This window comes from Taudactylus pleione, unplaced genomic scaffold (assembly GCF_031769625.1).
Source record: "Taudactylus pleione unplaced genomic scaffold, aTauple2 ptg000296l, whole genome shotgun sequence".
Classification (NCBI taxonomy): domain Eukaryota; kingdom Metazoa; phylum Chordata; class Amphibia; order Anura; family Myobatrachidae; genus Taudactylus; species Taudactylus pleione.
The window spans coordinates 9608511-9633891 of record NW_028284698.1 but is presented as its reverse complement, the minus strand read 5'-3'; the positions used below and the strand labels follow the sequence as shown (position 1 = coordinate 9633891).

Sequence of the window (25381 nt, the reverse complement as noted above, 5' to 3'; positions counted from 1 at the left end):
TTTGTTCATCTTTAGATGCGCCATCGAAACCAGCCCTGTGGCAGGTGCAGATTATCTGTCTGAATATGGCCTATGTGAACAGAGATAACGTCCCAGCCAATCAGCTCCTAACGGTCATGTCACAGGCTGTGTTTGAAAAATGACAGCTAGAAACTGACTGGCTGGGACGTTATCTCCGTTCACTTTATCTATATCCAAAGCTTAGCAAATAGACCCCTTACTCTGCTTCTCGGTACGCAACCACTATCGACAACACCCCCATAAGATGGACCATCTCTATGCGAACGCACAATACATTTTCAAAACATTTCTGAAATTGTGCATCTCCTGTATGACTTTATAGCATATGCGACTGTGTGCATGGATTCTGGATGCATACACAGAAGAAAAATATAATTCATTTTTTTCTTCAAAATTCTATACACACTACCCCATAATGACAACGTGTAAAATTTTTTTTTTGCTAATTTAATAAAAAATCAACTAAGAAATCACATGTACATAAGTATTCACAGCCTTTGCTCAATACTTTGTTGATGCACCTTTGGCAGCAATTACAGCCTCAAGTCTTTTTGAATATGATGCTGCAAGCTTGGCACAGCTATCTTTGGGCAGTTTTGCCCATTCTTCTTTGCAGCACCTCTCAAGCTCCATCAGGTTGGATGGGAATAGTCGGTGCACAGCCATTTTCAGATCTCTCTAGAGATGTTCAATTGGATTCAAGTCTAGACTCTGGCTGGGCCACTCAAGGACATTCACAGAGTTGTCCTGAAGCCACTCCTTTGATAACTTGGCTGCGTGCTTAGGGTCGTTGTCCTGCTGAAAGATGAACCGTTGCCCCAGTCTGTGGTCTAGAGCGCTCTGGAGCAGGTTTTCATCCAGGATATGTCTGTACATTGCTGCATTCATCTTTACTTCTATCCTGACTAGTCTCCCAATTCCTGCCACTGAAAAACATCCCCACAGCATGATGCTGCCACTACCATGCTTCACTGTAGGGATGGTATTGGCCTGATGATGAGCGGTGCCTGGTTTGCTTCAAACATAACACCTCGCATTCACGCCAAAGAGTTCAATCTCTGTCTCATCAGACCAGAGAGTCCTTCAGGTGCATTTTGGCAAACTCCAGGCGGGCTGCCATGTGCTTTTTACTAAGGAGTGGCTTCTGCCTGGCCACTCTACCATACAGGCCTGATTGGTGGATTGCTACTGAGATGGTTGTCCTTCTGGAAGGTTCTCCTCTCTCCACAGAGGGATGCTGTAGCTCTGACTGACAGAGTAACCATCGGGTTCTTGTTCACCTTCCTGACTAGGGCCCTTCTTGCCCGATTGCTCACTTTAGACGGCCGGCCAACTCTAGGAAGAGTTCTGGTGGTTCCGAACTTCTTCCATTTACGGATGATGGAGGCCACTGTGCTGGCCACTGTGCTCATTGGGACCTTCAAAGCACCGGAGATTTTTCTCTGTAACCTTCCCCAGATTTGTTCCTCGAGACAATCCTGTGTCGGAAGTCTACAAACAATTCCATGGACTTCATGCTTGGTTTGTGCTCTGACATGCACTGTCAAGTGTGGGACCTTATTATGGACAGGTGTATGCCTTTCAAAATCATGTCCAATCAACTGAATTTACCACAGGTGGACTCCAATTAAGCTGTAGGGACATCTCAAGGATGATCAGTGGAAACGGGATACACCTGAGCTCAATCTTGAGCTTCATTGCAAAGGCCGTGAATACTTATGTACATGTGATTTTCTTAATTTTTTATTAAATTTGCAAAAATCTCAGAAAAAAACTTTACACGTTGGTATTATGGGGTATTGTGTGTAGAATTTTGTGGACAAAAATGAATTTATTCTATTTTGGAATAAGGCTGTAACATAGCAAAATGTGGAAAAAGTGAAGCGTTGTGAATACTTTTCGGATGCACTGTAGTTTCTAAATGTGATTTAAGTGTATGTGGATTATGTCTTGGGTTTTGGCTCTAATAATTTTTGTGTATAGGGTATTTTAAACTAAGCTGATAGTTATGTATTATCAAATACTATTTTTTTTTTTTTATTAATTTTGCAGATTTCTATAACTATTTAATGACTAATTTTAGTTGTAATTATTAGGAATAAAAAAAACCAACAACTTCGCCCCAGCTATTTAAATGAACTTCTAATAATAGCTAATATTGATGATACTAGAATGTTTGTGGTGGTTTTTTACATATACATATAGTGAGCACCAAGAGGTTTTCTTTTAATGTAGCCCAAATTCTAGGCAACCAGGGGAAGTCAAGTACATTACCCAGGCTATTCAGGTTTCAACATCATATAGAGATGTATATACTGTACAGATATATATATATATATATATATATATATATATCTCCCTATCTAATATTATATGATGCTGTATAATGTGTGTTTTGATATCTATAAAATATATATTTGATGGTGTTGGTAAATTGTGTTTATATAAAGTAAAGCTCATTTTATTTTCTCTACGCATCAGTGCGACAAGGGTAGTTACATAAACATTCTTTTGAATGTGATGTGTTTAGACTTGTTCTATATTTCAGTATTTAGGTGATCATTCTCTATTTAGTTGTATTTTACGTTTATTTTTTTCCCTCCCCCTTTCTTAGTGGTGCTATATTATTTATGCATGTTAAGGTAAAGAACCTGTTTTAATCTTACTATTGCAATCCATTTTGTTTTTTTGCAGGGGATTATCATACAGACTTCATGTATGCTTCAGGTCAGTATGAAAGTGTAATCATCAATCATTGAAATATTTTAGTAATGAGACAGTTGAAAAATTAATTCTGGGATTTACTTTGACCTATTGTTTATAAAATGCCCTTTCTGTATATCTAGATCTGCTCTGATGGAATTAGTGTTAGAAGCTTAGAAATGAGAATTACAACATGAAAGTCACCACGGGGAATCATTCATGTAGAATTGTTTTTCATAATAAGAAAATTATTAAAGCCTCAATTTTTACTCAGTCTAGTGAGAGTAGAGTCTATGATGTTTACAAGATTTCTTCATAGTGGACAAGTTCACTTAAATTTAATCTGTGCTTAATGGTTTTCAGAAAGTCTGGATAGACTTGATTGTGAAATGTAAATATTTTTTAAAAAATATTAATTTGCAGTATTTACAGTAGTATGCAGAATACAGTTATCACAATTTGGGTACGTGCTGGGTTGGTAAAACTCCCAAATGCTGGTTTCAAAAGATGATTTTTGAAGTCACACTTTTTTTCATATACACTTGATCAGGGGCTGGCTGGCAACTTTTTGGCTGGCTGGGGAGCAGAAAAGGCTAGTTCCCCAGCTTTTCTATGAAAGAAAACTGTGACTGACAACAGTTAATTTACTTAATTTAATTATATATTAATAAAATATGTAGAGTGTGTATTATTTATAGATGTACTAGCTGAAGTACCCGGCATTGCCCGAGTTTGTCTTCAAGTTAACTGTCTTCCTAATCCATCCAGACCAGGCTCCTTGGGTCAAAGGTCTGACCGGGACCCCAACCACTCCATTAGTAATCCCACAGCAATTGCCACCCCTATGTGATGTTTTCATCCAAATCCATCAGGTATAAGGCTCAGAACAGGTTCCCCGGTCAAAGTTCTGCCTAGAGTACCTGGGTCCACCTTCTGCCACGCGTACACCAAAGTGAGGTCCGACTGGGATCCTAACCCCCCCTAAAACCTGCACAGGATCCAACTGAGCCACCTTGTGTTTGTTTCATCCCAATCAATGCAGTGGTGTTGGAATGCATAACCGAACAGACAAAGAAATGGACCAATTAGTGTGTGTATATGTGTGTGTGTGTATATATACATATATATCCGCGCGCGCACGGCCGGTTCTAGACATCGTGGAGCTCAGGGCGAAAGTTCCCAGTTGCACCCCCGCCCCCCGAAAAAAATAACTTTTTTCAGATAACATAACATTATGCCACAATAATTGCCTTTATAACACATTATGCCACACGCAGTAATGCCCTGTATAACACATTATGCCACATGCAGCAATGCCCTGTGTAATACATTGACCCACACACAGTAATTACCTTTATAATACATTATCCCCAATTCAAATTACACCGCACAGTAGTCCCTTATGTTATGACACAAAGTGGTGCCCCTTTTACATAATGCCAAAATTAGTGTACCTTATATACAAGGCCCACAGTAGTATTCCCCTAATACAATGCCCACAGTAGTAGTGCCCCTTATACAATGCCCACAGTAGTAGTGCCCCTTATACAATGCCCACAGCAGTGGTGCCCCTTACACAATGGCCCCAGTAGTGGTGCCCCCATGCAGTGCCCCCATTAGTAGTACCTCCAGTGGTAACGCCCCCTATAGTAGTTCCCCCAGTAGTAAAGCTCCACAGTAGTAATCCCCCAGTTAGGTTTGCCCCCTATAGTAGTGCCCAAAGTAGTAATGTCCCTTATAGTGGTTCCCCCAGTAGTAATGCCCCCCATTAGTAATGCTCCCCAGTAGTAATCCCTTCATTAGTAGTGCCCCCTATAGTAGTGCCCCCATTAGTAATGCTTCCCAGTAGTAATGCCCCCATTAGTAATGCCCCCTATAGTAGTGCCCACTGTAGTAATGCTTCCCAGTAGTAGTGCTCCCATTAGTAATGCCTACCTGTAGTTGTGCCCACTAGTAGTAATGCCCCCTATAGTCGTCCCCCAGTAGTAATGCCCCCTAGTAGTAATGCCCCTATAATCGTGCCCCCAGTGCTTCCATCTGAAAAATAAAAACACAATACTTACCTTCAGCCCCGCTCCTGCTTCCGCTGCCGTCAGGTCTGACCGCGGCTCCTATGATCTATGGGAGAAACGTCATGACATCATGACATCCCTCCCATAGTACTCTCTCTGCCGGAAGCCGGAGCTCAGGAGTGAGCTCCGGCTTTCGGTTGCCGCTGCAGGGAGGGAGCCGGGTGCCTGCTGATAACATGACAGGCGTATTTTTTTTTTCGGGGGGGCTTAGTGGCGCCCTCTAGGTGTCGGCGCTCCGGGCGACGGCCCTGTTAGCCCGCACCTAGAACAGTCAATATATATGTATGTGTAAAATATATATATATATATATATATATATATATATATATATATATTTATATATTTATTTATTAGTGGAGTCATGTGACAGCAGAATGCCGGCTAGGGATTTATGATAGGCGTCGAAATACCGATGCCTATCATCCCAACGCCGAGGACGCCATCCCGAATTAAGGTAAATCTGGGGAGCCCTTAGCCGCGTGTTTGCGCGCGGGGGTTAGGTTTGGGGGGGGATGAGGGCTAGACACCCCTAGTGGGGAGGGGAGATTACGGCTAGGCACCCCTAGGGGGGAGGGTTAGGTACTCCCCCCTAGGGGAAATATATATAGAGAAAAGAAATATGCCTGCGCTCGGTTTTACCCATATCATACATGGTACCAGCAGCATGGCAATATTAATGCCATAAATGCATACAAAACAGAAAAACTTTTGCTATCGGCGCTAACAAAAATATACTACAAATCTATATATGTGTGCAGCAAATAAAACAAAGGGGATTTTGTCATGATTTGATCAAAGCTTTTAAGCCTGCAGCCCAGCATCAAGGGACCCCATTTCTCTGCAGGTCCCTAACACTAGCATATATGCCTAGCACATCATTACATTGCAGTTAAATGTACTCACCTCCTAGGTACAGAGGGACACATCTATACAGGGGCTGGCTGTTAGCCACACCCAACTATATATATGTATAATATATATATATATATATATATATATATATATATATGTGTATGTGTGTGTATATGTATATGTGTATATATATATATATATATATATATATATATATTGTGTATGTGTAAATATGTGTATGTGTATATACATATATATATATAATATATATAGTGTGTATGTGTGTGTGTGTGTGTATATATATATATATATATATATAGTGTGTGCGTGTGTGTGTGTATATATATATATATATATATATATATATATATATATATTCGATCGAACATTATATATATTTGTATATATCGATCGATGGATATCGCAGAGCCTCTGATTAGGGATGGCAACTGACCGTCGATGGTTTGACTGAAAACAAGTGGTTTGCCAATGCTGGTGGCCATCAATGTTGCACCATCGATGGCAACCCTCAATCGATGTTTAGGAAACATCGGCAGTTGTGGTGTCAGATCTCCTCGACCAATCGCAAAACAATTGATGGCTTCTAACGATGGTTGAACCATCGATGGTACAGCTGTCAATGGCCATCACTACAGTATAATATAAAAATTGCAAATTTCATGGTATACTGTGTTTTTAAAAAAAAAAATTTTTTTTTTCAAATAAAATAGTGATCTAATTAAATCATAAAAGAAACCGACAATTTTGGAGCGTTTTTTGGAAAAAGAATTCATCAGTTAAGTGGTTAAGATCAAACAGATTAACAAGACATACAATTAGGTACTTTGTAGAGACAAATTTGAATCTTTATCTCAACATTAGTACCAGACAACAAACATCTTTTAAAGATTTTTTTTATTTATTAAAACATAATTCAGACTAAGTCTATTGACATCAAATTAACCAATGTGACGTTATATTGTGTAATAACAATTGAATATGAGATCTCCCACTATGCACATGTATAATTATGGTACTAGTTGTTCCATTACATCCATTCTGATGTCTATATACAAGTTGATGGTAACGGTTTTTGAGCACTAATAATACCTTACCTTGTATAGTATTCTATCATAAGCATCAAGGGCTGCCCTCTACAAACAATATACAATTAACCAGCACTGTTGTCATAGATGTTACAATACAAAAAAAGATATTTGTTTACCAGTTGCATGGCTACTATAATATGTTCCAATATTTATTCCTTTGTCAGCAGATCTAAACAAAGAACATTTTTTCTCACAGTGGGAACAAAACACATTTGGAGCAAATATCCCAGGCATGCAATATAAATAGAGAATTAATATTCACAATCAACAACTATGAGAAATTCTCACAATATATAGTTGAGATCAATATCCTGTTGTGATATTAGGTCAGTTTGTGAAAAGCACTTGTATCTCACAGAAGTGGTGATCTGCTATTGATCATATGCCCGTCGGCAGAGGTGAACAATGCGAGTCACTCACTTCAATATACGTGCGTTTAAAAAGTTCCCCTGCATCTGCTGTCAGCTCCCAGAGATGGAGCTGATGAGAGTATAGAAAGTAAAGGGATGAAAGAATAGCGGAGATCATAGTAATAATCACATTGGTATAAAAGACTCCATTAAGTCAATAACAAGACCATGGTTAGTAAAAACATTTTTTTAAATGTAATTATGGGTGAAATAAATATATTTTTGATATTACAACAATTTGTAGTACTGCTAATATGTAAGCAGTCTATTTACTTAAATAAGTTCAAGCAGTTTATCCACAGTCAGGTGTATAAATATTGGGACATTGACAGAATTTTCATATTTTGGTCTGAGTCGGTTTTTGAGTCTTAAATACGTTCGTTTTCTCACGATTAAGTAATTTCAGCTGGTTTAGTCACTCGAACCTAAGCAGCCCGTCTTATATTTATTCACATCTCTATATATTCTTATACATAGTCAGGTGCATAAATATTGGGACATTGACAGAATTTTCATATTTTGGCCTCTGTTCACCACCACAATGGCTTTGAAATGAAACAAACAAGATGTGCTGTAACTGCAGACTTTCAGATTTAATTTGAGGGTAATTACATCCAAATCAGGTGAACGGTGTAGGAATTACAACAGTTTCTGTATGTGCCTCCCACTTTTTAAAGGGGCCAAAAGTAATGGGACATACTAAACAATTCTAAATCTAACTTTCCCTTTTTAATACTTTGTTGCAAATCCTTTGCAGGCAATTACAGCCTGAAGTCTGGAACGCATAGACATCAACAGACGCTGGGTTTCATCCCTGGTGATGCTCTGCCAGGCCTCTACTGCAAATGTCTTCAGTTCCTGCTTGTTTTGGGGCATTTTCCCTTCAGTTTTGTCTTCATCAAGGGAAATGCATGCTCAATCGGATTCAGGTCAGGGGATTGACTTGGCCATTGCATTTTTAGCCTTAAAAAACTCTTTGGTTGGTTTTGCAGTATGCTTCAGGTCATTGTCCATCTGCACTGTGAAGCGCCGTCCAATGAGTTCTGAAGCATTTGACTGAATATGAGCATATAATATTGCCCGAAACACTTCAGAATTCATTCTGCTGCTTTTGTCAGCAGTCACATCAATAAATACAAGGGAACCAGTTCCATTGGCAGCCATAAATGCCCACGCCATGACACTACCACCACCATGCTTCACTGATGAGGTGGTATGTTTTGGATCATGAGCAGTTCCTTTCCTTCTCCATACTCTTCTCTTCCCATCACTCTGGTACAAGTTGATCTTTGTCTCATCTGTCCATGGGATGTTGTTCCAGAACTGTAATGGCTTTTTTAGATGATGTTTGGCAAACTCTAATCTGGTCTTCCTGTTTTTGAGGCTCACCAATGGTTTACATCTTGTGGTGAACCCTCTATATTCACTCTTGTGAAGTCTTCTCTTGACTGTTGACTTTGACACATATACACCTACCTCCTGGAGAGTGTTCTTGATTTGGCCAACTGTTTGTGAAGGGGTTTTTCTTCACCAGGGAAATAATTCTTCTGTCATCCACCACAGTTGTTTTCCGTGGTCTTCCGGGTCTTTTGGTGTTGCTGAGCTCTCCAGTGCGTTCTTTCTTTTTAAGAAGGTTCCAAACAGTTGATTTGACCACACCTAATGTTTTTGCTATCTCTCTGATGGGTTTGTTTTGATTTTTCAGCCTAATGATGGCTTGCTTCACTGATAGTGACAGCTCTTTGGATCTCATATTGAGAGTCGACAGCAACTGATTCCAAATGCAAATGTCACACCTAGAATCAACTCCAGACCTTTTACCTGCTTAATTGATAATGAAATAACGAGGGAATAGCCCACACCTGTCCATGAAATAACTTTTGAGTTGATAGTCCCATTACTTTTGGCCCCTTAAAAAGTGGGAGGCAAATATAAAAACCGTTGTAATTCCTACACCGTTCACCCGATTTGGATGTAATTACCCTCAAATTAAATCTGAAAGGCTTCAGTTAAAGCACATCTTGTTTGTTTCATTTCAAAGCCATTGTGGTGGTGAATAGAGGCCAAAATATGAAAATTCTGTCAATGTCCCAATATTTATGGACCTGACTGTATATGCACAATCAGGTTAAATAAACAGAATAATATAAGAAAAAGATGGAAAAGAAAAGCCTCTGTTCTATTCAAATCCAGCTCAGCTGCATAGGTATGTGCTAATTGCATCGAATCCCCTGCAGACAGAGCCAGACGCCCTACTAAGAGGCACAGAGGTGTAAACCTAATCAGATATGGGGGAATGATTCCCTTGGTAAGGATAGCCCTTACTATCTGGAAACTTAAACCTGAAAAAATAGGTACAGTGTGTAAAACCTTAGTGCATCGTGTTTCCAGTTGTCAGGGATTCCTGCTAACGAGTATGTGGGGATCTGGTATGCATGCTCCAGAGTATCCCCTGCACGACTGACGCGCGTTTCACCCAGCAGGCTTCATCACAGGTCCGTGTATGTCCGTGTCCCTGCTGCTCGTTATAAGCGGAAGTTCTCATCTAATGACTGGCAGGCCTCTCATCCAATAGTATCCTACTGGGGGAGTGATTAAGGGCATCATCACAGGCTATGAGGATTCCCCCTTGCCTATTGTGTGTCTGTGGCGCTAAATCGTGTTCTCTGCTGTAGGATAGAGAGACAATCAATCTCTCTCTCAGCTGACCTATATACATATGGGAGAAGCTCTTATGCAGAATCACTCCATATGCTTATTATTTAACCACACATATAGACAAAGCCCTGTCATATGCGATTTGCTTGTAGTCAGTGTTAGATAGTATCTCTATCAATATTAAACATAATTCTGCACTATAGTTAGTATGTGTGTGGGTGGAGCTGGATTGCGTTCTCTGCTGTAAGATAGAGAGACAATCTCTCGTCAGCTCAACTATATATACACATGGGAAAATCTATTATGCAGAATCGCTCCATATGCTTATTATTTAACCACACTTATAGACAAAGCCCTGTCATATGCAATTCACATATAATCAGTGTTAGATCGTATCTCTATCAAAATTATGCATAATACATGCACTAAAGTTTAGTCATGCAGCCAGTTATTAAGTGTGCACATACAGTCAGGTTCATAAATATTGGGACATTGACAGAATTTTCATATTTTGGCCTCTATTCACCACCACAATGGCTTTGAAATGAAACAAACAAGATGTGCTTTAACTGCAGACTTTCAGATTTAATTTGAGGGTAATTACATCCAAATCAGGTGAACGGTGTAGGAATTACAACGGTTTCTATATGTGCCTCCCACTTTTTATCAGCAATGATGTCAGTGGGGAGCTTCCTGCTCGATCAGAGCAGGAAGCTCCCTCGGGCTTGCGCTTGCCGAGACCCAACTTTAGGGTCTCATCGCAAGCCCCGATGGTCGCGATGGTCCTGACCATCGCGACCATCAACCTGGTCGCTTGCTAGAGCTGTGGGTGGTAACCCACAGCTTAGCTAGCTAACCAGGAGGCCGCACTTCACACCACAAGTGGCCACCCTCATTAAAAGCGACCACTTGTATCTAGCGATCAATTCTGAATGAGGGCAGAAATCCTGAGTGTGGGATAAACTGCTTGAACTTATTTAAGTACAGAGACTGCTTACATATTAGCAGTACTACAAATTGATGTAATATCAAAAATATATATATTTCACCCATAATTACATTTAAAAAAAATGTTTTTACTAACCATGGTCTTGTTGTTGACTTAATGGAGTCTTTTATACCAATGTGATTATTACTATGATCTCCGCTATTCTTTCATCCCTTTACTTTCTATACTCTCATCAGCTCCATCTCTGGGAGCTGACAGCAGATGCAGGGGAACTTTTTAAACGCACGTATTGAAGTGAGTGACTCTGATTGTTCACCTCTGCCAACGGGCATATGATCAATAGCAGATCACCACTTCTGTGAGATACAAGCGCTCTTCACAAACTGACCTAATATCACAACAGGATATGGATCTCAACTATATATTGTGAGAATTTCTCATAGTACACAATATAACATCACATTGGTTAATTTGATGTCAATAGACTTATTTAGTCTGAATTATCTTTTAAATAATTTTTTTATTTATTAAAATGTTTATTGTCTGGTACTAATGTTGAGATAAAGATTCAAATTTGTCTCTACAAAGTACCTAATTGTATGTCTTGTTAGTCTGTTTGATCTTAATAGATCCAATTAAAATAATTTTTTGATTTATATAATAGAGTGCCCCCACAAAGGGAGTTTTCTTTTTCTTCTTGTTTCATTTGTAATTGTACAACAACTGTGGGGGCCGCTTATTTGTCACCCCTATCCTAGCCCCACATCATAGTCACATGGGTCAAGGTAAGCTGTAAATCACCCCCCCCTCTCCCCCCACCTCTGACTTGACTTGACTGACTTCTATAGACCATTGGCCAGAAAGGGAAAGTTGCCCCCCAGGCTGCTGCTTGGCGGGACTGTAGAGGCTGAGCATTGGGGTGGGGACGGGGGCTGCCTTATGACTCCTCAGATCTCTCAACTGAGATGTTTGAAGTAACAGACAGCTCAACATACTTCAAACTCCTTGAATCACTGGCTGAGAGATCCAAGGAGTCGTGAGGCAGCAGCTCCGCCCCCACTCCTGTGCTTGCTCACCCGCTCCAATCCCTGTCAAGAGTCTGATTATAACTAGAGATGAGCGGGCCCGGTTCCCGGAGAACCGTACCCACCCGAACTTCGGGGATCTGAGGCGCCCCTCGGATCTCTCCTCCTGCCCTGGATCCCTAATCGAGGCAAAACCTCGCGATCCTCTGTCGGATCTCGAGGTTTTGTCTTGAGCGGCCATTTTTAAAAATCCCTTTGCCTTCAATGGGCAAAGCGCTGATTGGCTGACAGAGCCGTTTGTCATGGCTCTCAGCCAATCAGCGTTAAGCTCATTGAATGCAGGGAAAAAACACGGCGCTGGTTCCTGCTGTCAGCACTCCCTGCTGCCGACACACCAGCTGTCAGTACGCCCACAGCTGACACCGCCGGCAGCCCCACTCTGACACCACTAGCTCCCCCATGCTGCCGGCACCCTGCATTGAGATCACCCCTGCACTGCCGACACAATCAGCAAACCTGCACTGAAGACACCGCTGGAAACCCCGCTGTGCTGACACCGCCGGTACCCTGCGCTGAGGACACTGCCAGCACCCGCAGAACTTCCATTGCATGTACTGAGGACACAGTCAGCAACCCTGCTCTGCCGACACTGCTGTCACAGTAAGTGCACTCTTGGTGTATCCAACCCACACTGTATAACACACTGTATACGTGTTGGAAATTGGAACATGAACTGCCATGTTGGTGCCGCCCCCTGTGTCACTTGGCTTAGTCAGCCAGCTAGCTGGATGCAACCTTTTAGGGTTCACTAGATGAAAAAAATATTGTGAGGTGGTCAAAATTGATTGGAAATAACTGGAAATAAATGTTATTGAGGTTAATACTGTAGGAACAAAAACAGGCCCATTTTATGTGATTTTAGCTGTTATGATCTTTTAAGAAAAAATCCAGATCAAAAAACAAAACGCCAAGGAAAAAAATCCAAAGCCAGATCCAGATCCAAAACCATAACACGAGGGTCAGTGCACATGTCTAATTATAACATATATTGATGCCGGACGGTTCTGAGGATCCCACGACCCAGCCAGCCCCTGATTTTTGTTAGAGAATGCTCCTCCTATCTTTCACTGATGATTATTGTTTTATTAACTGAGCAATGTACAGAACAGATTACACACGACATCTTCCACTTGTGTACATTTCCTGGAAGAGCTGTATAACTTATTAAAGCATATTCAGAACAATACACCATTGTTAATTAGTTCAATTTGAAATGTTACTCATAACTTTGGCCTTTATATTATTTTTTCAGATGGTGCATTCGAGAGCTCTTCTATGTACAGTGCGACAGAATCTGCTCAAAATCTGGTATTTGTATTGTATAACTGTGCCGTTTTTTTATGGGTAGAGTGATTAGTCCTCCAAGTATGGCAAGGAATCATGGCAAATATTGTATTGCTCTGATAAGATCCTTGAAAGCTTTACAAATATATTTCAGAGTGCTATTGGGTCCACATATAAGCTACTGTTATATATGGGATGGGTACAGGATGCTGGCGGTTAGAATCCTGTCTGGGTCACAATCCCGACAAATGAAGGCAAGTATAATTCCCTTCCCCTAACCATCCCTCCCCACAGTCTAAACATAACCCTACCCCCATAGCCTAAACCGAACTCATCTTTCCCCCGCCCCCTGCAGACTAACCCTGACCCTCCATCCCTGGCAGGCTAATCCTAGCTCTCCCCCTAACCCCAATACTTGTTGTCGGGATGCCAGCTAATGGATTCTCACTGGTGTCGGGATTCCGTTGCTGGCATTCTGAGCGCCGGAATTACAACAGCTGGGGTAATAACTACATGCCTTCTATATGTAATGCTGCTATTTCTACTTCAGGGTCCATAGGGTATCCACAGGATACCTTGGGGTTTAGGTGTGACGTCAGTCATCCGGCACCATAGAGTTAAGCTTTCAGCCTCCCAGGATGCACTAGGGTCCCCCTCCTATACCCTGCCCCCGAGCCAAGGCATCTCAGTTTAGTTCAGTGCCCGGCCGGAGTCGGAGGCACCTGTTAGAGGGGGGCCATGAAGAGCCCCTGAAGTTTTCGTTTTGCAGCTGTGGCTGCACATCTGGAAGTACAGCATGGACAGTCAGTTTTGACGTCCATGCTGTCTTCCCTACACCCCCGCCGGTACCAGAACGCCGGTACCGATCCGGGGATGCTGGTAAGCATCTGGGGTCACAGCTAGCGGTGACCCCAGATGTTTAAGACCATGGCCGGACTCAAGGGGGGCAGCAAGGTAAGCAGCGGGGTCCCGCGGTGGGTCCCCACTGATACATGGTCCAGAAGTCCCCAGGCAGGGGGCTCCCTGGGGACTGGCTGCAGCGTGGAGCCAGGTACTAACCTGCGCTTCCACTACCCCCCTGGGACAGCAGGACCGCGGCAGAGCGGTAGCGCTGCGGCGTCCCAGGGGTTAAATGCATGCCAGGGGAGCGCGCCTTCCCTGTCTCACAGCCGACGCCTCCCCCGCTGCACACAGCCCTCTCTGCACCACGCCGACTGGCCCTGTGGCAGCACTCCTCCCCCAGGCCAGCCTCCTTTCTGCTCCTCGGCGGCCATCTTCAGAACGCATGGTGAACGCTGCTGGATAACGATAACGATATCGTTCAGTCGTCCACTATAATCGCCCAGTGTGTACGCACCTTAAGTGTGTAGATAATTATTTGGTGTTCTATCACCTTCTCTTTCTCACCAAACTTTTATGAGTAGATTTCTACTATGTTTTGATTTGACATATATATTTTACAGAAATTAGAGCCACAATTTGTATAGAAATCATCAAAATGTATTTCATCCAGTCTGGAGTACACTGGTAACCTCGAGTGTAGAGGGTGCTGGCCCTTTAATATGCACTAATGGTAAACTACAAACTTGTTTGTACTCTAGCTTCTTCCCCCTTGGCGCCAAAAGAGTTTTTAGACCTCTTTTCTTTTTAGCAGTGAGAACACTGCCTGGGGCAGAGGGCAGGGCACCATTTTGGTATCTCAAAGCTGGTGCAATTCCTTTCTCTAAGGTTGCCTGGTTATTGCTAGATACAGTGACTGGGGGTCCCTGTTTTAGCTACAAGCAGAACTCTGGCCCCCACACTGCGGATGGGCTTCCTAACAGCTGGTATCTTTCACTTGCTTGTGGTCAGGTGGAGGCTTCTTTTGCAGATACATTTGCCCTAGGCTAATGGAAGGCTACACACTGTCAGATTTTCTGGAAGATATGAACGATAACTATTGTAAAAATCGTTACATCTTTCATATCATTGACATGCATCAACGAACGATGCGCTTACCCGCATGTCAGATAACAATGTCTGAAATCGACTGTTTGCAGTCAGACTTGGACGATTTCATTCATTTAAATACTGTCAGAATCGTTCATCGTTCATGAGATCGTTGGTAAAATCATTCATCGTTGATCTAGCAAGTCTGACCGTGTGTATGCACCATAAGACTAGGCTGGCCTATGGGAAATCAAGGACAGCAAGGTCTTGTTTGGACTAGAACACTTGATAAGGGGCGATGAATTCCCTCCTCTTGGAAGGACATTCCTTTGTGTCTATTTCACAATAAATAATTCAAAGGGAACAGTAGGTTTCAGTGGTCTTGGGTATGTTGCTGTTGAATATGTGGGACTCCTTGTCCTACATCGTGTTACACTTCCTCATGATTGGTTGAGTACTAACTTTTCTGTAGCTGCTAAGCTGGTTTTGAAACCCCCCCATTAATTGCTGTTGAGTGATCTTAATCGACTGTTACATTGTGTTCCGATACTTTCCGTATATTATTGGTTAAGTAATGTTTTTATTTAGCTATTAATTGGCATGGTAATCTTCATAGTTACATCAGCCAGCAAAGGACAATACTCAACAATGTTATGTTGCACTAATCGGGTCACTTACTACTATGTTCTGTAAGGTGTCTCATAAGTTTAAAATGCAGGTGAAAATATACTGTGGATCTGAAATAGATGCCAGATATGTTGATCATGGGTTTCAGAAGAGATGGCACAGCAAGACTGAGTAATGTCAATTATTTCCTCCAACTCAGAGCTACTTTAGAGATGTCAACTTTTTCTTATTTTGCCCTCGACACAGGATTCTGGTCCTGACTCGGAGGTGGACGCAGTGTCGATTTCGGTCGCAATCAGCCAATCTTTTCAGTATGCGCTTATGTCCGAGTCGAACTGCATATGCTTCCCAATGGTTACTGCCGGGGATGAAGAGAGAGACCATTTCACTGGGCTTTCCTGGGTGGTAACATGAGGGTAGTTGGCTAGACGTGGGTTTGTCTTGGCCAGCGACTGTCTTTTTTTTTCACAGTTGCACTGGCATCGGCCGCCATGTTCCAATGGACATTCTGAGCAACCATAGGGCTTTTCTGATTGATAGTGTGACCAATGGGGAGACTTCATACGCAAAGCGACAGATTTAAGTCGTGGCCAGTGGGCCTCTCTATAAACCCATTGGCTGCGCCATTAGCATGAAGACGCACCTCCTTTAGTGGCCAAGGGCTTTCTGATCTGGTATTGGCTGTTTGCCATGCCCTTACCTCTGTAGATCCGTTAAAATTGTATCATTTATTAGCAAGTTAGTGTATCGTTCCTTTTCCCTTGCATGGTTAACAGATGCAGTTGTTGCAGGATTGTCCACTTAAAGTGAATGCTTCTGTTCCATATTTACTATCCTATTATATAATACTTTTCCTGTTCTGATCACTATATCTTTGTTGAATGGTATGGTACAAGATTTTGGCTGTTTTTTTTTTTTTTTTCCTATCACTGTGGTACTTCTGGTTCTTGTCCAGAAAGGCACAGAGAGATTGTAGGTGGACTGCATCCTGTGGTGTGAGCTGGCTTGGTCAGACAAGCATCCAGACCTGGAACCTGCAGTGGTTTGGACTGCTGGTTTCAATTTCTTCCTAATTAGACCTTTAGTGGTGGTATCTATTACTTGCTATTTCGCAGTTTGCTGTTCTTTCCATGGGTCCAGGACCCCAATCAGCCCTCATATGGCTAGCTTGGTTTTTCTGTCAAACCTGTGTATGGCTACCCTGGTCCATGCATCAGGTTTGCATCTTATTTCGGTTGGAAGAGCAAACTCCCATGTCAGTTCACAGCTTCACCCTTTGTTGTCTTGTAATCAGAAGGTATTCACCAGAGTTCTGCCAATGTGATATCTCTCCTGGTACATACATGTGGCGACTTCAGCAGATGACAAACTCTGCTGATCTTCTTAATTTTCTGTAATATGATCTTTGTACAGCTAACAACGCAAGTCTACTTTCTCACATGTCGAAGTCTGGCTGCGACCTGCCTAGCATGGATTTTAATAATAGGTCTTGGTTCTGTTCTCGCAGACCTAATAGTTTCCTTTCATCTAGCTTTGTTTCTGTATGGTGCCCTGTCTGCATCAGTGCAGTTGCAGAGTCTACAAAACCACCCTTCAGTGGTAGCTGTAGGGACTTGATTATGGCATGCCATTTCATTTGTACTAGGTCCAACTATTTCTAATGTCAGTTTTACTCATCACTCTTCATTCAGTCTATCCCATCAGGTACACCCCATTGTTTCCAGTTGAACTATGCCTTGGCCATGTTAGTAAAACACCTTTTGACAAGGACTGCAAGGGTCAATATTTTATCCAAGCTTAAAAGTATAGACTGTATTTGTCCCTGGGAGGGACCACTGGGACATTGTCTTTCTGAGCTGGCAAGTCATTCACCATGGGGAGTGGTCTTTCAAACCACAAGAAAACAAGAAAGCTCCAGGTGGAGAGAGCTATTGTTGAGGTCAGCCACCTGGTTTTTGGATATACCACATGACCTTGTGTTCTGCAGGCAATCCTAGAGATGTTGTAACAGTCTCCTGGAAGTAGCCCTTAATGTTCTCTCAGATAATCCAGACTTCCTTTGGTATTCCAGTGTAGTCAGTGCACCAATCGTCAAATAGCCAGGGGGTTTGTGGTTTGCTGACTCTTTCTTCCTGTGAGAATGGTCTCCTTTCAGCTGGGGGCTCTCTTTGTACCACAGAGGCTTTGCTCAGTTGGTTTTTGTATAGCAGGGATGTTGCAACGCTAATTCTATGGGCTACCTGAGCCAGTCATTCAGACTATGGTCAGGGCTAGCTACCCAGTCTCTTCTCAGGATTCTCCACATTTATCCATCCTGGTACATTGTTTGTTTCTTTGACTTTACCTTTTTGTTCTATGTTTTGATTGTCTCCTGGTTGTTCTGCCATGTACAACAATAGCTGCCAATGTATGATGGATGTCCAATATTTGTGTTCCATGCGTTAAGCTTATGTCTCAAAGTAGTGGTTCTTGTTACAGTTCATACTACAAGACTGATGTGGACTTCTAGGATAGGGCAGCGAGGTGCCATGGTTGGACAGAATGTGTGAACATCCTTCCATGTTTTCCTATTTTGGGTTTGGAAGCTGTAGTCCTTGGATGGACGCTTTTGTGCTTCCCTATGGGAAGTTTGGAGCAGTCTCAAGATTACCAGTGTCCCCCAAATGGGATGAAAATTCTTTTGGGGGAGTCTGTTCCCACCCTTTTTATTGCACTATTTTATTTAATCTGGGGTATGCTGGTGGTGGTGGGTCATGGTTTTGTTCTGTGCACTCCTGTAGCCTTTATTAATAAAAGCTGAGGGTAATAAGATGGATGGAGGGTATATATGAGCTTGTATATTAGCATTTATAAAAGCAAGTAATTGGTCCCAAAGGTATGACCTTAAGTCAGGTGCTGAATTATGAAGAGAGAATCCAAACAATGAAATAGTTAATCAATAAATTAATTAAAAGTCCCCTTGGTTGCTGGATATAAGCAGAGATGATATACAATAAATCAAAATAACAAAAACGCTTGAAAGGACACTGTGTAATAGTGATCACAGCTCCACAAGCCGGCGATACTTCTCACAGCCATGTAAACGTGAACGATTAGTTAGGCTGTCTCCAATAGCTTGTGCAAACTAAATAGATGCTGGCTCTCATCTGGCAGACATAGCTCCGACATTCTCAACTTAGAACTCTGCTGACCTAATTATACCATGCAGATACCCTACACATCTTAAAGCGTATTTCAAGGTGAGCATACGTTTTTATTAATTATTCCGCACAGATACCCTACTGCCATACACATCTTGAAGCATGTTGCAGGGTGAGCATAAGTTATTATTCATTCTGTATGATTAGGACTTGTTAATACTTTTTGGAATTCAAATCCACACAGAAGAACTCAATTGTGGGGATATACATTATATCAGTTGTGGAATTTGTTGTTTTCCAAATAAACATATACTCTCTTCTAATCCCTTATTTGTAACCTACTGTTACAAAGCAGGTTGATATGTTACGTGATTACCACAGCGCAATGCATATTATATAATTTTTTTTAATGTGCGCACATTTATTTTATTTTAAGTTTTTATTCTGCAATTATTGTTACACTATTGTGTATGAAGGATTCAAAAGAATAGTCCTTACTTTGGACTTAATTTAAATGTAACTAAAATTATATATATTGCTTTTTCATCCATCTGGGGGATGCCATTACTTCTGGGTTATGTATAGTGAGCTGCGAAGTTGGGCACTAACTAAGACTGGCTCCCACCCCCTATATAACCCCTCCGCTTCCACTAGAACTTCAGTCTTGTTTTTAGTGCCTTGGAGTAAGGCAATAGCTAGGTCCTAGCTTTCTACTTCAGGGTCCATAGGGTATCCACAGGATACCTTGGGGTATAGGTGATGGCACTAAAGAGTTAAGTTTTCAGCCTCCGAGGATGCACTGGGGTCCCTCTTCTGTACCCCGGAGCCAAGGCAAATCAGTTTTGTAGGTGCCAGGCTCTGAGTCGGATCACCATTTTTGACAGGGGGGCTGTCGACAGCGCCTGAAGTTATTTTAAGGCAGCTTTGCTGCACAAGATGAGCTGGCCAGCATAGACAGTCATCAAGAAGTCTATGCTGCCGCTCCTTCAGAACGCCGGTACTGATCCCGGGGATGCTGGTGGGTGTCTTGGGTCTCAGCTAGCGGTGACCCCGGACTATTCTTGACTGTGGCCGGATTCACGGGGGTTCAGGTAAGCGGCGGGGTCCCATGGTGGGTTCCCTCCGATTCACAGTCATTGTTGTCAAAGCAGGGGGCTCCCTGAGGCAGGCTACGTGTGGAGCCAGGTACTGATCCTGTGCTTTCCACTAGACCACTAGGGACAGCGGGCTGCTGCATTATGGATCTGTTCCAGCGTCCCAGGGGTTAATAGCATGCCAGAGAAGCGCGCTTTCCCTGTCTAACAGCTGGCGCCTCCCCCGCTGCACAGTGCCTTTCCACATCGGTCTGGCTGACAGTGTTAGCGCTCCTCCCCCGGGCCCGCCTCCTCTCCTCCGAGAATGTCAGAGTGTGCAGCACTGTTTCCTACCAGGCTTCGGTCTGCGTAGTTGATCATAGTGCTTGTAGTGCAGGGATTTATTTCTGCATTGTATGTGACTAATGCTAGCGCTGTCTGCCAATTTTACTATCCCTGTTCTTTTCTGCTAAAGTCCTTGCGGTGCGGTATTGCAGGGTGTTCTTTTCCTCACAGTAAAAGTATTTTTCTGTGTGGGGAGTCACATACGCTCTGTTTACACTCATCATGTCTGGGAGTGAACGTGAATACCCTCTTCAGCTAAAATGTACCACATTGTACAGTTAGCAGAGAGTGATGGGAACGCTGAGGGATTATGTAGGGCATGTTCTCTCATATCACGCCCGATTTCTGTCACTGCGCCTGTACAGGAACTGTCCTGGGCTTGTTTTGCTACAACCCTTGTGGGCCAGTTGTCGACGCCTCCTGCGTTTCCCCAGATGGGGTTCTCGCAACAGGCGGTAGTCTCATCACCCATGCAGGGGTTCCCCAGGCAGTTGATGGTACCTCAGGGTCTTCCGGTTTCACCACCCCAGGTCTCGCAGGAGCCTGTGGGTGTATTCATTGTCCAATATGGTACAGCACCTGATGGACGTTTTGCAAGGGGAGTCACCATTGCGGCCTTCTAAGCGGCCTTTAGTGTCTCAGACAGCTCAGTATGATTGATGATGATGACATGACGTCTGATGATGGTGAGATTGACTTTTCAGACCAAGAGCCCCTTCGTGCTAAGGAGGCGGAGTCTAAGTCTAAAGTCTATATACCAGGCCTTATATGGGCAGTCCGTGCGGCATTTGTTATTGAAGATGAGGATCCCCCTGTGGCCAAATCCAAATATGCCTTCTTTAAGGATGTTAAGGGAGATGCTACTGTATTTCCCCTATCTGGTCAGTTAGTGGATCATTTAGAGGTGGTGTGGAAAAATCCGGGTAAGCGGTTCCAACCTCAAAAACGCTTGGCCTTTGCTTACCCCTTTGCATATAATTATTTTTCCAAATGGGAACCCCCCCAGGTGGATTCTCATTTCACACGCCTAGTGAGGAGTGCAACATTGCCCATGTCCTCCTTGAAGGATGCTACGGATCGCAAGGTGGAAATATGCCTAAAATCCATTTATTCCTTTGCTGGAGGGGCTTCCAGACCGGCTATGGCCGTGTGCTGGGTGGCCAGAGCCATGGAGCACTGGGCAGATAACTTGGAGATGTCTCTAGACACTGACTCTTCCGCTGAACAGGTGGAGTTGGTGGGCAATCTCAGAGACTCAGCCACGTACATTAATGAGGCAGCCTTAGATATAGGTCTCACATCCAGAATCTCCTTGGCAGCAGTAGCGGCATGCCGCTTCCTGTGGTTGCGCTCTTGGAAAGTGGATGCAGATTCCAAGAAGGGATTGGAATACTTGCCCTTTAATGGACAGGTCCTGTTTGGTCCTGATCTAAACACAATTGTGGCCATGCTGGCAGCAGCTAAATCGGCATGTTTGCCATCAGGGTCTGGTACTTCATCCTTTCGGCCCTATAGGGCCCAGGGTAAGTCCAAGGTACAGTCCTTTCCAAGGCAATCAGGAACCAGGAAATCTGCCAAGCCAAATAAGCAGGCTTGGAGTACTAGACGTCCTGCTCCCAAATCGGACGATAAGCCTTCAGTCTGATGGGATGGGCCTCCCCTTGGGGGACCCCAGAGTGGAAGGCCGACTAATTCTTCAGTTCGCCCAGTGCTGGTGTCTGACTACCACGGACACTTAAGTAAAAGAAGTGGTCTCTCATGGGTATGCCTTCTCCTTCCGGCGAAGGCCTCCCAGCCGGTTTTTCACCACAGGCCCTTCAGTCAACTCAGGACAAGGCCTGGGAACTCCAGAAAGTGTTGAACTCTATGCTCCAGGCTGGAGTTATAGTGCCTGTTCAGTTACCCCAGAGGGGCAAGGGATAATATTCCAATCTCTTTCTGGTAGAGAAGACCAATGGGTCTTACCAACCCATCCTCAACCTCAAGTCCCTAAACAAGTCCTTGAGGGTTCCTCTGTTCAGGATGGAGACCCTACGTTCCATTATATTGGCAATGGATCCTGGGGATTTCATGGTGTCTTTAAACATTCAGGATGCCTACCTGCATGTCCCTATTATCTTAGCGCACCAGCAGTTCCTCAAGTTTGCAATACTCGACCACTATTTCCAGTTCCAGGCACTGCCCTTTGGTCTGGCCACAGCACCTCGAGTGTTTACCAAAGTCATGGCAGTCATGGCAGCCCACCTGCGGATGCAGGGGGTCCGCTTGTTGCCCTATCTGGACGACCTTCTGTTGTTAGCCGGGTTTCCAGAGATACTTCAGCACCATCTGCAACTGACAATATCTGTGTTGCAGAATCACGGCTGGTTGATAAACTGGAAGAAGTCCTCCCTGGTTCCCTCACAGAGGATTTTCCATCTCGGAGCCCTGTTGGACTGCCAACAACAGAGGATCTTTGTGACGGAGGAAAAAATCTCTGCATTACAGGCAAAGGTACACTGTTGCCTTCAGAGCCGTCGAGTGTCTATTCACTCAGCGATGAGGTTACTGGGCTCCATGGTATCAATGTTCGACATGGTGGAATATGCCCAGTTTCACTCCAGACATCTGCAGAAATTGATCCTCTCCAGATGGAATGGATTGCCCCATCGGATAAAGACACAGACTATGGTGCTTTCTCCGGAGGTACGTCTGTTTCTGGCCTGGTGGCTACAGACTGCTCACCTAAACAGGGGATGCCCCTTTTGGGTGGCGAACTGGGCCTTTTGACAACAGACGTGAGTCTCCGCGGCTGGGGAGCAGTGAAGGGTCCACACTTGTTCCAGGGCAGGTGGACACCAGCAGAATCTGTGCATCCAATAAACATCTTGGAACCTCGGGCAGTATTCAAAGCTCTTCAGCAAGCAAGACACGTTCTCCACGGAAAGCCCGTGCAGGTGCAGTCGGACAGTGCCACCACTGTGGCTTTCATCAACCGCCAAGGAGGGACAAGAAGTCAGGCTGCACTGACAGAAGTGTCCCGCATTCTGGCCTGGGCGGAGGGCAGTCTCCCTGCCATCTCGGCAGTGTTCATACCAGGAGTCCTCAACTGGGAAGCAGACTTTCTCAGCAGTCAAGATGTGCAACCAGGAGAATGGTCTCTTCCCCTGGTTTCAACTCCTGGTGAACAAGTGGGGTCTTCCAGAGATAGACCTCATGGCCTCCCGAGACAACAACAAGCTGCCTGTGTACTGGTCAAGAACAAGAGACACTGAGGCTCTTCTGGTAGACGCTCTGTCAGTCTGGTGGACCTTCCAATTTGCATACCTCTTCCCTCCGTTCTCCCTTCTTCCTCGAGTGGTTTGAAAATTCAAGCAAGAAGATAGCTCCAGTGTGGCCCAGATGTCACTGGTACTCAGATCTTCGGAGTCTCTCCATAGACGCTCTGATGCTGTTGCCTCAACATCCAGACCTGTTGTCCCAAGGTCCTTGCCATTACCCGGACCTGGGTCATCTGTCTTTGTCGGCATGGCTGTTGAAACAGCCCTCTTAAGGTCCAGGGGTTTTTCTAGCTCTGTAGTTAACACCATGTTCAGAGCTCAGAAGCCTGCTTCTGCAAGAATTTACCAAAGAGTGTGGCATACTTTCTTTGAATGGTGTCGACCTAGAGGTTATGATCCTCAGGTGTTTAGGCTATCCAGGGTTTTGGCTTTCCTACAGGCGGGCTTAGATCGCTGTCTTCGCCTTGCTTCCCTGAAGGTGCAGGTTTCTGCCCTGTCAGTGTGGTTTCAGCGTAGAATTGCTACCCTTCCTGATGTCCGCACCTTTATGCAAGGTGTACTTCGTATTCAGCCTCCCTTTGTTCCACCAGTGGCTCCTCGGGATTTGGCTGTGGTCCTGAGGGCTCTCCAAGGACCACCTTTTGAACCACTGGTCTCAGTGGATTTTAAATGGCTTACAGCTAAGACAGTGTTTCTTCTGGCCATTGCTTCGGCCAGAAGGGTGTCATATTTGGGGGCTCTCTCATGTCGACCTTCCTTTCTGATTTTTCATAGGGATAGGGCAGTGCTTCGCACTCGCCCTGGTTTCCTACCTAAGGTGGTATCTAGTTTCCACATTAGTGAGGAAATTATAGTACCGGCCTTTAATTCCCCAGACCTCTCTGCTCGTGAGACCTCCTTGGATGTGGTAGATGCTCTAAGGATTTATGTTGACCGTACCAATTCATTTAGGAAGTCTGACTCCTTGTTTGTCCTTTTAATGGCTTCTGTAAGAAGGGTTGGCCTGCCACTAAGCAAACTTTGGCAGGATGGATTCGCATGGCGATTTCTGTGGCTTACATTCATGAAGGCCTTCCTGTACCATCCTCTGTTAAAGCTCATTCTACTAGGTCTGTGGGTCCTTCATGAGCAGCTCACAATGGTGCCTCTGCTGTTCAGATTTGCAAAGCAGCCACGTGGTCTTCTGTCCATACCTTTGTGAGGTATTATGCATTTGACACCTTCACCTCTCAGGATGCTTCCTTCGGGTGGCAGATTCTCCTTTCAGCACAGGAGCATCCCCACTCTTAAAGGATACTGCTTTGGGACATCCCCAAGGTATCCTGTGGATACCCTATGGACCCTGAAGTAGAACATATGAGAGATGGTAAGAACTTACCCTTGTTATCTCTATTTCAACGAAGTCCATAGGGTTCCACAGGACTCCCGCCCTGTCGCACCTGTACTGCAGATGGGCTTTGAGCTGGTCACTGGTTTTTCCATCTGCTTCTGGTAAGAATGTAATTCTTGTTTGTTCCAGACTTTCTTCTCTCTTTTTATTTTTATTTTTTCCTCCTCCTCCGGCCTATAGCTTGTTACGTAACTGATTTGTCTTGGCTCGGGGGCTGGGTATAGCAGAGGGACCACAGTGCATCCTGGTCAGCTGAAAACTTAACTCTGTGGTGCCCGATGTCTACCGCCATCAAGTATACCCCAAGGTATCCTGTGGAACCCTATGGACTTCGTAGAAATAGAGATAACAAGGGTAAGTTCCTACCATATCTCATATTTTTTAGTTAGGTTTAATTTGGTTTAGGTGCTTAGTTCCTGGCAACAGACAACAAGCACTAACAGAGTGGAAGTTAGGTAGGATAGAGGTCTGTGT

At 43.9% G+C, this 25381-nt stretch overlaps 1 protein-coding gene across 9 annotated transcripts in view; it reads left to right on the top strand.

Moving 5' to 3' along the window:
- The window catches only part of LOC148511705 (UDP-N-acetylglucosamine transferase subunit ALG13-like), a 263195-nt gene that overhangs the window by 140197 nt on the left and 97617 nt on the right, over positions 1–25381 (top strand). For all 9 annotated transcript variants that reach the window (XM_088482840.1, XM_088482846.1, XM_088482847.1 and 6 more), the window contains exons 19-20: positions 2716–2748; positions 13112–13167. In XM_088482840.1, coding sequence (XP_088338966.1) covers positions 2716–2748; positions 13112–13167 — 89 coding nt within the window. The remainder of the gene's footprint in view (positions 1–2715; positions 2749–13111; positions 13168–25381) is intronic.